The sequence below is a fragment of the Cupressus sempervirens genome, chromosome 4, assembly GCF_028749045.1.
Source record: "Cupressus sempervirens isolate cs-2001-9-10 chromosome 4, ASM2874904v1, whole genome shotgun sequence".
NCBI lineage: Eukaryota > Viridiplantae > Streptophyta > Pinopsida > Cupressales > Cupressaceae > Cupressus > Cupressus sempervirens.
The window spans coordinates 777851667-777864155 of NC_143121.1; the positions used below are offsets into that span (position 1 = coordinate 777851667).

Sequence of the window (12489 nt, forward strand, 5' to 3'; positions counted from 1 at the left end):
GATGATACGTTGCATTTGGCTTCTAAGAATACTTAAACAACTTTTCAAGGAGCCCGATAAGCATTAAATAGACCCTCTTCGGTGTTTTGAAGGAACTTTTTAAATTTTAAACAAGTCATTACTTTCATATATGCCACTTACAACTATCGTTGGGGACTTTAATAACTTATTGAAACTCATGGGATTCCTGATAACTGACAAGTATGGGCATTTTATCGTTGGGGATTTTAATAACTTATTGAAACTCATGGGATTCCCGATAACTGATGAGTATGGGCATTTTATGCAACAATATGGGTCAGAATAGAAACTAGTGTTCATCAGCGTTTCCAAAAAGTTGGGCACTTTATCCCAATGGATCATCCATATATAGTTATCGGGAATTTAAGAAACTTCAATAATTTTTCAAAATTGCCGATGAACAAACCTTCATCAACTTACCCCATATTTGGATCAGACTTTTTGAAATTCTTAGTAACTTGTCAGAAGTATCTTTTGCTTTGGTTTTATCGGAGTTTTGAGCAACTTAGAAAACTTAGCAAAGCAGCTGATTCAACACCACCAATTCCTTGTTGTCTGTGTTGTACAGGCTTATGCGAGTTAAATCTGTTCGACAGAGCACTGAATGCACTAAAACATACCAACTTCATAGGCCCTTTATACAACTTTCACAACTCTTAGGATGTGCCAATGAGACATTTGTTTTGACTCTTTTTATTTCCAAATGAGGATTTTTGACCATTTTGAACAAGCACCAAATTAGAGAGGGGGAACCAAAAATGATATTTTTTACTTCACACTTGATAATTGAACTTCATGAGAAAGTTTCTATACCCTTCATTAATTTCAAGATTATCAAATTGCATTGGACTGAAATGATGATTTTGATGGTCTATAAAGATGAGATCCGTGTCAACTAATTACATTACAAGACTGAAGATCAAAGTCATTTAATAACACTAGATGGCGACCGATTCACATGTACTTGGCTAGTCACACAAGGGGGTTTAATCTAGAAGTTTAAATGTGTTGAAAATGGGGCTAACAAAGCCGCTGCATAAACAGATGTTTTGGAATCCTTAATATATTGATGCAATTAATAATATATGTTAATATAACTAGCTTAATGTCTACTTTCAAATCGCTGCTATTAATGTATGTCAATATTTGTTTGCTCGACTGCTGTTTAACAAAAGACTTGTATTAATAGCTGAATTTATGCATATTACATGATTTAATTTACCGATTGTTATGTTTGTTAAACTGGTAACTCTAACCTTATTTCTTAATTCTCTTCTTTGGACCAGTTTATTACTACTGACTAGTTTGCTTGTATAAATCCGGTGCTTCTACGAATGTTCATCAATACTTAGCGTCAATCCTTGAGAGCCTTGTTTTTATTGCTTGTCTGCTCGATGCTAAGCTTGTTTTATACTTGATATATATTAGTGACTACCTATCATTGATAACGCATTTAACTTCTACATTTATGATCCTACCTTTAATATTTGCAATTTTGTCTCTCCAAAGACTTCATAAAATTGGAGTACTTGTTGCCTTGTTGTGAAAAAGGATGGAGATATCAAAAATAGGGTTTCAAAAAGGGGACACGACATTTTATGCAACTAGTTCGTCTTTGACCAATTGACAGCCATAGGGGTCAAATGTACACGGGAATGCTTGCTACTATTACGGTCTTGTTACATTTTAGTTGACTTAAGACTATTAAGAACTCATCCCCCAATTATTACCCTCTTGGCTTAGATGGGCCTAAAGTGTAGGCAATACTACTTAATCTTGGTAGTTGTCTTTTGACCCTCAATTTGTTGAAGAACCTTTGTTTTACATTCTTGAAATAAACCCCTAGCTGTAAAGGTGAATGTGTTTTAGGATTGTGCTGTAGCAATTTTAGGACATAACAGCACCTAGCAATTCGCTAAATATAGGAACCCCTCTTTGAGACTCATTTATTCTCAATAGCGTAACAGAGGGACTTGCACTGCCCTTTCAAACCTCGAAGTACCTATCCCCGAGATGTCCTTGTACTGGGTACTTGAGTACTTGAGTACCCCTACCTTTGCTATTTTGCAACCATGCCACTGCTGGGATGGGTACTTGAATTTCTATTTGAATTTTGATTTTTGAATGTTACTATTATTACAATAATAGATAAGTCGTCTATTATTAGTTAATGGTTATCTTGTAAATATCTTAAGCTTTAGTTTGCTTTCGTTTTTTGCTTTCTCTAGAATAGAATGTTTTTATTCTTTACGATCATTTTTTTGTATAAATTGACCTCTCGGTCTTTGTTAATAACAAGCAAGCATTTACCAATTACCTCGTAATATGGTATCAAAGCAAATACTTAGAATTTTTTCGAAAAAATTATAACTTCTATTGAAATTATTTGTTAAGTTTTTTCAAAATTACTTCTGGTTTTAAACAAACAACCTATCTAGGGTTTCTATTCGTACACCCAATCACGGCTAGGGTTTCAGTTTATGCATCCGTTTCTTGAAAAATGTGGGTTTTTGTGTCTAGTTTTTTCTGGAAAATCACATTTTCTCCTGTTGTTTTGAGACGACTTCGGCTGCTGGATTTTCTACATCCCGAGCAATTTTCAGCATCCCGCGCGATTTTCTACTACTCACGATTGGAAAAACGTCTGAAACCTATGTGATTTCTTCCAAATCGTGTGTATTTTTTCCAAAAACGTTTACAACAAAAAACGGCTCTACGTTTTTTCAGACAGCTCGGATTCATCACATTTTTCATGGTCATTTTTTTCCCCTGTGCGTGACCTCCAAGCATTAGTTTTTGACCTCCTTCCAGCATTAGTCAAGTGTGAAAACCACCATTTTTTTACAAAATTGACCTTCATTGCTGTCGGCTAGGGTTTGGCCCGAAACTCTAATTTTTGGGGTCGGAAATTTTTTTTGCATGCAAATTCTTGGTGGGTTTTTCGAGAGCTCAATTGGGTTGTCTGTTTTTTCTGGGTGCCTCAATTTTTGTGCCAGCAGATCCAAAGAATGACAGTAGATTCTCTTTGGGTTTTTCGAGCTCTCTTCTGGGTCACTCTTTGATTCTTTTGGGTCTTTCGTATTTTTGCCTCGAAGAATGTGCCTTCACAAATTCACAGTTTTTCATTGAAAAGCATGCCATGGCATCTTTGACGAATATTCTGTTCAAGCATAATTCCAAATTCAATGGTCGCAATTATGGAACCTGGAAGTAGCGCATCATTGCAATCTTTGAATATCGGAACACCGATCAACTTGTTTTGGGTGTTACGCAGCGTCCGACTTCTCCGGTCCTGATCAAGATACATGGGATTCCAATAATCGAGAGGCAGTGATGCTTCTCAAATTATCTGTGGCTGATGATCAGCTTTCTCAGATTCCATCTGGCAAGACAGCTGTCGAAATTTGGACACATTTGAAAGGTCTTCATGAGACTTCCGACAAGAGCAGAGCCTTCTTTCTAAAGAACACTGTTTTCTATTGTCATGGATGAGCGCACAATGCTCTAGGCACACCTGAATCGGATTCAGGAAATCCATGATCAGCTACTTGCCATTGGTCGCAAGATGGAGGAAGAGGATATTGTGGTTATCACTCTTCGGAGTTTACCAAAATCCTATGAGCATTTTATTGAGACTTCAACGTCACATCTACTGTTGTTAATCTGAAGTTCACTGATCTTTGCACCCTGCTACTTCAGCAAGATTGGTGGAAACAACAGTTCGGTAGCAGCTCCAATTCCACCTCCCCAGAGCAAGCCTCTCCTGCGAAATCCTTTCAGAAAGATAAGAGCAAGTTTTAGCAACCATCTCAGCAGAAGTCTTTTGCTTCAGTATCTGATGGTTCCCAAAAGAAGAACATTCAATGCAACTATTGCCACAAGTTTGGTCACATGAAGGTTGAATGTCCGAAATGCTTAGCTACCTAGTCTAAGCAATCAAGTTCACAACCCAAAGCGAACAATGTAGAGCACACTGAGCAAGCGGAATCTACCTTTTACGCCTTTATGGCTAAAAGACTTGCAGATCATGTGAAGTCGTTTGTCTGGTACATTGGTTCAGGTGCCTCTCGACATTTCACTCACCACAGAGACTAGTTTACTGACTACCAGCCTTATTCAAATTCTGTTATTTTTGGTGGCGGAGAAGAGTACACAGTTGTCGGTAAAGGCAACATTCAGATTCAGTCTGTAGGGAGGACTCATATTCTTTGATGTGTACTACGTTCCAAGGATGGAACTAAATCTACTCTCAGTCAGTCAATTGCTGCGACATTCTCCACACTTGGCAGTCACTTTTAGTTCACATCAATGCACCATCACTGATAGGGCTACTAAGTTTACTGTTGCAATAGGTCTTGAGGATCATAGTCTTTTTAGACTTACTGATTCTAGTGATCCTTAGGACTTAGCTATGGCTGCTCGGCAATCTTCTGTCAGCACACTTTGGCATCAGTGATATGGGCACTTAAATGTGCATTACCCCTCACAGCTTGCTCGGGATGAGCTTGTTCTTGGTTTGCCAGAGATTCAGAATCAACACCTTGGAGTTTGTGATGCATGTCAGGCTGGGAAGCAACATCGCACACCTTTCCCCAGTGGCGATTCTTGACAAGCTTCTCAGGTACTTCAGCTTGTTCATGCCGATATCTGCGGCCCTATGGCCACTCCTTATTTTCTTGGGTCCAGGTATTTTCTGTTGTTTGTAGATGATTTTAGTGGAAAAATGTGGGTGTATTTCCTTAAAAGGAAATTAGATGCATTTATTGTATTTCAGAAGTTTAAACCCTTAGTTGAAAAAGAGTTTGGGAAATCTATTATTACTCTTAGATTAGACAATGGGGGGGAATTTTGTTCTAATGTTTTTTCCAGCTTCTTGGATACACATGGCATCCAACACCAGTTCACCACACCCCACACGCCACAACAGAACAGTGTAGTTGAACATCGAAACAGGGCAATCACCGAGATGGCTTGTTCCATGCTCGAACACAGACATGTTCCGAAGCAGTTTTGGGCAGAAGCAGTTAACACTGCAGTTTATCTGTTGAACCGGTCACTTACAGTGGCGGTCAAAGGTAAAACTCTGGAAGAGGCCTGGTCAGGTCGCAAGCCCAGAATTAGTCACCTGAAGGTTTTTAGCTCTCTTGCTTTTGTTTGGATCCTTGATGCTTCAGGCACCAAGTTGGATGCCAAGAGTCAAAAACTGATCCTTGCTGGATATAGTAGTCTTCACAAAGCCTACCGCCTAATTGATGTTGAGACATCTCGTCTCATATACAGTTGGGATGTAGTCTTTGATGAGCAACAAGGACCATTCATGCCTGTTTCTCCTGTTCTTGATCCAGCAGACCAGCCTATGTAGGCTCATGATTTGGGAGTTCAGCTTCCATTAGGTCCACCTGATGGGAAGGCTCCAGTAGCTCCTACAACTCCAGTTCTTCCAGTGATACCCTTACAGATTCCTCCGGCTTCTCCTGTAGGGTCACCTCGCTTTGTAGATGCTTCACTTGAGTTTGATCCAGCTTCTTCTAATGAGGATCCTGCTGATCAAGCATCTCCTAGTACTATTGTTGGTCATTCTCCTATTTGGCCTAAGTGGTGGGCTAAGACACTTGCTGATCTTCGTGATGATGAGCTCATTGATGGGAGAACTGCTCGGAAAAAGAGCAAAACTACAGATTCTGTTAACTTTGCTCTTATGGCCAACATTCACAGTGTATTTGAACCTCAAACATATTCCGAGGTTAAAGGAATTCCAGAGTGGGAACAGGCCATGACATTTGAACATCAGAGCCTGCTGAAGAACAACACCCGGGTCCTTTTTGATCTTCCACTAGGGAAGAAACCCATTGGTTGCAAATGGGTCTACAAAATCAAATACAAATCAGATGGTACTTTGGATAAGTACAAAGCTCTTTTAGTGGCGAAGGGCTTTTCTCAGCGTTAGGGCATTGATTATGAGGAGACCTTTGCTCCTACTGCAAAGATGAGCACCATCAGATTAGTCCTAGCCATGGCAGCACAGTTTGGCTAGAAGGTCTCAGATGGACGTAAAGAGTGCTTTCCTAAATGGTGATCTCCATGAAGAGGTCTACATGACGCAGCCTCTTGGTTTCAAGGTTGCTAGTAAAGACCATCAGGTTCTTAGATTGGTAAAAGCTCTCTATGGTTTGAAGCAGGCCCCTCAGGCATGGTACATCAAGATTGATAAGTACCTCAGTGATCAAGGCTTCTAAAGGAGTTCTTCAGACTCGAATCTGTACATCAAGACTACTGACAGTGACATCATTCTTCTGGTTATCTATGTAGATGATCTGATCATCACTGGCAATTTGACATCTTTGATTCAGGGAATCAAACATAATTTATGCCATTCTTTTGATATGACCGACCTTGGGCTCATGCATTATTGCTTAGGTGTTGAAGTTTGGCAATAGTCTTCTGGTATATTCATCTCTCAGTCCAAATATGCCAGGGCCTTGTTAGACAAATTCTGTATGCAAGATTGCAAACCTACATCTACACCTATGGAGAAAGGTCTCAAGTTGTCAACAAAGTTTGATTCTCCTTCCGTTGATGGTACTACATACAGGCAACTAGTAGGCAGCCTCATCTACCTCTTTGCTACTAGGCCTGATATCAGCTTCGCAGTCAGCTATATTTTATGCTTTATGACAGCGCCTAAGGCTGATCATTGGATAGCGGCGAAGCGTGTGCTTTGTTATGTGAAGGGCACTTTAGATTATGGACTTCTGTACTCTCGAAGTTCTAATCCTAAACTCAATGGGTTCACAGATTCAGATTGGGCAGGCTCTGTTGATGATAAAAAGTCAACATCTGGATATGTGTTCAGTTTGGGATCCGGTGCAGTCACATGGACCAGCAAGAAGCAGTAGGCAGTTTCTCTCTCTTCTATAGAGGCTGAATATAGAGGGACTGTTAAGGCAGGATGTAAAGCTGTTTAGCTTTGTCGGATGCTTGGGGATATGCAGATGTCACCAGTAGGACTGACTACTCTGTTTGTTGATAACAAAGGCGTTATCAAGTTAGCACGGAATCCAGTCTTCCATGAACGAACCAAGCATGTAGATGTTCATTGTCATTACATACGATAGCTGGTTGAAGATGGGACTATAGATCTGTAGTATGTTCCTACCACAGATCAGACTGCAGATATTCTCACCAAGCCTCTTGGTCCTGATAAGTTTGTCAAATTCAGAGGACAGTTTGGTGTGTTCGATAGATTAACCATTAAGGGTGGGTATTACAATAATAGATAAGTTGTCTATTATTAGTTAATGGTCATCTTGTAAATATCTTAAGCTTTAGTTTGCTTTCGTTTTTTGTTTTCTCTAGAATAGAATGTTTCTATTCTTTACGATCATTCTTTTGTATAAATTGACCTCTTAGTTTTTGTTAATGACAAGCAAGTATTTACAAATTACCTCGTGATAACTATTGGGTATGTATATGTTACCATTTTGAATGTTCAATGGTTCTAGTTCATGTTGCAATTTTGCTATATTCGAGTATTTTAATTTGGTATGTTCAAGTGAAATATCATTTCATAACTAGCATTTCAAGTTCTATATGTATACTATACAACACGCCTCCATGCCTCGTCCTCCCCTTGCCGCTTTCCTCCAGCTGTCACCTTGTCATCCTGAAAATGGGGCCCATTTTCCCCGTGTCCTGAAAACTTCTCTCGGTGTCCCGCCGTCCTGACGTATCCTAGTACTAGTGCTAGTGTTACATTGATTCTCAATGAAATGGATCTTAGCTTTTAGTGTCTCAAACATAATTTTGTCGAGGACTTACGTCAAAATGTTTGCAACCTATTTTTTTTTGGATCCATATTGGCAAGCTACTAGTTTGAGTTCCCATTGAACAATCTTTGAAGAAATGATAATTAAATGTTTGGAGTGATCATGGATTACTGGATTGTTGGAGAGGTTGCTGGAACTCTAATCATCATTGTATACTCTAGTTGGCTTAAACTTTTGTTAACTTTTGCTATTAGCTTGCGAAGCCAAATAGCCTCACAATTAGGAGAAGAATCCACAATGTATTTTACTTCGCTGAACTTCGTGCTACTATGACCTGTTGGCTCTTTGCTATTGAACTAGGATATCATATTTGATCTCAGGCTTGAATGAAACCTTGAAGCACCCTTCCTAACACTAGCGTCACTTGCATAGTTTACATCTACAAAGCATGCAACATTAACTCTTTTACCATCATCATACCTTCATCCATAATAAATTGTCCCTGTCAAATATTCGAGCACATGTTTTGTGGTAGTCTACCAGACTTGCTAAGCATAAGTTAACTCTTTGCATTTATTGGTAACAAATATTAGTTCTAGCATATTAGACTATAGGAGAAACTTATCAACTGCCTATAAACAAAAGGATTCACCAAATTTGAGGTCAACTTAAGATTTGGATTCATTTGAGTCGAGAGGGGCTTATAATATGCATTGTGTATTTCCCTTGACTTAGGAATACTTCCCTTTTACCTTGCCACCTCTTTAGCCACAAGAAGCAGTTCACAAGGCCAATATCCTTCGTATCAAATCTTGATGTCAAATGCCTCTTGCATTACACTCTTAGAGTTGTTCATTACTTCCTATAAGAATTAGACCATCCACATGTAGGACTAAAACTAACAGATTAGGGTTATCAAACAGATAATAAAGATTAGGATTTTCAAAAACCATAGAGAAGTCCATATTTAGCAAGTACTTTTCAATTTGTGCACAACAAGCGCAACACGCTTGCTTCAAGCCCAACCCATATAGGGTACTTTTCAGCTTGCATAGACGAGTTTCTGACTTGTGCTTCAAATCCTCTCGGCTGATTTATATATGCTTTTTCTCTAGTGTTTGTTGGCAGTGGGCCAGTGTCCCTTGCAAGATTCGCGACATGGCTTAACCGCCTCCTGTGGTTCTATAAGACTATAGGTTGTATCGGGAATTGACAAGTCGATCTTTTGGTGCAACGGCAACCCTGGCCTTTGTAACAATTGGTATCAGAGCTTCGGTCACAGGTTTGAATCTCGCAGGCCACGGCGAGTGATGCTGCGAGGGGGATTGTTGGCAGTGGGCCAGTGTCCCTCGCAGGATTCGCGGCATGGCTTAACCGCCTCTTGTGGTTCTATAAGACTATTGGTTGTATCAGGAATTGAGAGGTCTATCTTTTGATGCAATGGCAACCCTGGGCTTGCTAACATTATCATTAAGAAAAAATGTTCTTATGCCCGTTTGATATAAAAATATTAAATATCCAAAATGAGATGCAAGAGACATACTTACTCTGATAGAAGTATACCTTGCAACAATTGAGTAAAAATTTGGTCATAGTCAACTCCCTCTTTTGGAAGAATTCTTGTGCAAGAAATCTAGCCTCAATCTTGTCTATTATCTCTGTCTACTGCATTCCTCATGCTGTACTGTTGATGATATAGCATTGGGAGCTATCTTTTTTCCTAAATTTGCAATGTACATTATAATCTATTTTTTATTGAAGTCATCAAAGGGTTGTCACTTTGAAGGGACAGGACATTGAAGAGTCAAGACAATGCGGGGTCAAGACAACGGAAGGTCTTCACATTGTAATGGCAAGGCAATAAAGAATCAAAGCAATTTTATATGTTCTTCCAGGAGGAATTTTTAAAAATAGACATAGATTGATATTCCTTGATGTATGGGGATCTACATGCAGGAGTGTTCAAGGTGTTGATTCAATATTCTTTTCTGAGTGATTTTATCAAATTGGTGTTTCATTTATTATCTGCAGATAATAGGGGTGATGATCATTGCTTCAGTTTTGGCGTGGTTTTGGGCATTGAAAAGCTCGTTCATTAATATATAAGTGATATAGTTGTGGCTGGGTTTTCTCCCTCAAGTTGGAGGTTTTTCCCAGGATAATTTGCTGCGTCTTTTGTTCATTTATCTTGTTTGCTGTTTATCTTCATTTCTGGTATGAATCTTTAACATGTACAACCACTTCAAATCAATTATAGTCATCCCGTCTAATTTGGGCATAATCATCCAATCATTCAGAATAATGCTTGATGTCTCATGGTGCTTTCCGGCTCCTCAACTGGCATCTCCAGTAGATCACTTTCTGTTTTGATGGAAAATATATTTGAATCTTGAAACCTTTCCTGAGTTGAGGCAGTTGATCACTTTCTGTTTTGATGGAAAAAAATATTTGAATCTTGAAAGCCTTTCCTGAGTTGAGGCATAAACAATATAAAAGTATAGATGTGACAATGTCTATCCCATTATTGGTTCTGATAAAAATGATACTTTTGTTTAGTTATGTCTAGGTGTCCAATTATATAAAAAATAACAGTGTTTCTTCAGTCAAATGGTTGCTTCAATTTTATCTACCTGATAGCCTCTCTTTTCACCAACTTTATCATATGCTTCAGCTATGTTTTGGTCCAGTAGCATACACCTATCCATCTTCCTTGTTTGGAACTATATATTTAGCAGATTGAAAGATAACTGTATAAGTTTATTGGCAAACCAAAAGCTGAAACCTTTAAATGGTATAACTCTTGGTTGTTTTGATTGAATCTTTGGTGTAAGTACATCAACTCTTTGATAAGAGCATTAGCTATGTTTTGGTGCAGTTCAGCATATACCTATCCATCTTCCTTGTTTGGAAGTATATATTTAGCAGATTGAAAGACAACAGTGTAAGTTTATTGGCAATACAATAGCTGAAACATTTTGACGGTGCAACTCTTGGTTGTTTTAGTATTCGTTATTGATATTTTGATTGAATCTCTCTGATGTAAGTATATTAGCTTTTTGATAAGATATTTTTTCCATGTGTAAACTAACATTCACAAATTTTATATCGCCAGGCAGCAAAATACAATGCCTCATCGCTTCCTTTTCCCTATCAATCTAAGGAAGTTTTTGAACGGAGCATGCGGATGCCTTTAGGTCCAGAATTCAACACTATCCATGCCTTCCAAAATATGATACGACCTACGGTAGGTGAACTATAGGAGCTGCTTTTTCCATTTGATAAATAGTTTTGCCCTTTTCTTCTGCTATCTTCTGATGAATAATGCTTCTTTTTCAGGTTATTAAAAAAGCTGGAGTAGTTATTGATCCTATTAAATATGAAAAAGAGCAGCAGCCAAAAGATGAAATTATTCATTCTGCTGCAAGTTCAAGAAAGCGAAAAAATTCTAGTAATATTGATCAAAATTCTAACAAAAATAAAAAAGGGTCAAGTAAGGATCAATATCAAAATTCCAAGTTGTCAAAAAGGTTTAACAAGGGTCAAGATTATGCTCTTAAAAATGCAAGTTGAAGGGCTGCGAATCAAAATCTGAGTAAGGCATTGAGCTTTTACTAATTTTCATTTTGTGAGAGACTTTTTTAATTAGCAATTCAGAGCTGTTGAGCTTGGAATCAGCATTTGGGATTGATGTGATAGTTCTTTGCTATGTCAAGCTTTATAGAGTGATCGACTCTTTCAATGTAGCCTACAGCTCATTGATTCATAAAAGAATCCCATATGTAATTTTAGTTATATTTCTTAAAAACTCCAAAGTTTTCTTTTTATTTCTACTATTGCTTCCAGAGCACCATGAATCAGAGATTGCAATCAGTTGATCGTTTTAATCTATCTATTTATATGGGATTCTTTTTCACCAACACATTGGTAGTCTATGAGTTCAGAGACTTGAGATGATTATTCTAGAGAAGGTATTTGGTGGACTCAAGAACAGTATGGCTGGTTTGGCAGCAACAAATCTTCATAATTGACCGAAGAATACACAAGAAACTAGTTACCACTAATGGAAACCTGTCTTTGATATGGAACTTCTGATGAAAAATCATGTGTATACACTTATGACTTCAGGTGTTACATGTAACGGGTATGAAACAATTCTTTGTAGATTCAATCTGTTAAAACTACATAATAAAATCACCATTAATGAGTTTTACCATGCTACAGCTTTTTTTTATTGTTGCAATCTCACTTCCTTTGTTTTTAAATTATTGATATTTCCTTCAATAAAGAAACAAGTGAGAGTTTGAAGTGAATTCAAGACATGTTCATTTGAGTGAAGTATTTGATAACATGTATACATTATATAGTTAAATTACATGGCATGGTTTGTGTTGTTGTCAGGTGATATCAATATGGTCCCAAAAATCGTGGCATATATTTTATATTCTTATATGGTGGGATTTAAAACTAATGGATGAAGGGAATACCGCAGTCATCAATCCATCACTGCTTCTGTTCGAGGTTAAACTGAAATTCTATATAGAACACCAAAGAGGAAGAGAACAGATCCTTTGTTCTATCCTCTTCTGCTCATGGTCTTACTGTAGCTTGCTTTCTCAAGTTTACAGCTGTTGTTGCTCATTTAAAATTCTAAGTGGAGCAATGACTTTTTTTGGAGTTGAATATTTGCCATGAACATGGCAAG

The 12489-nt window shown here is 38.1% G+C and overlaps 1 protein-coding gene across 1 annotated transcript in view; it reads left to right on the plus strand.

Annotated features, from left to right (window-relative positions):
* LOC149563698 (U3 ribonucleoprotein (Utp) family protein) overlaps positions 1-12000 on the plus strand; it is a 69088-nt gene extending 57088 nt beyond the window's left edge. The window contains exons 8-9 of the mRNA XM_089826838.1: positions 10900-11031; positions 11124-12000. Of these exons, the coding sequence (XP_089682964.1) occupies positions 10900-11031; positions 11124-11357 (366 nt within the window). The 3' untranslated portion in view covers positions 11358-12000. The remainder of the gene's footprint in view (positions 1-10899; positions 11032-11123) is intronic.
* Positions 12001-12489: the final 489 nt, after the last annotated feature.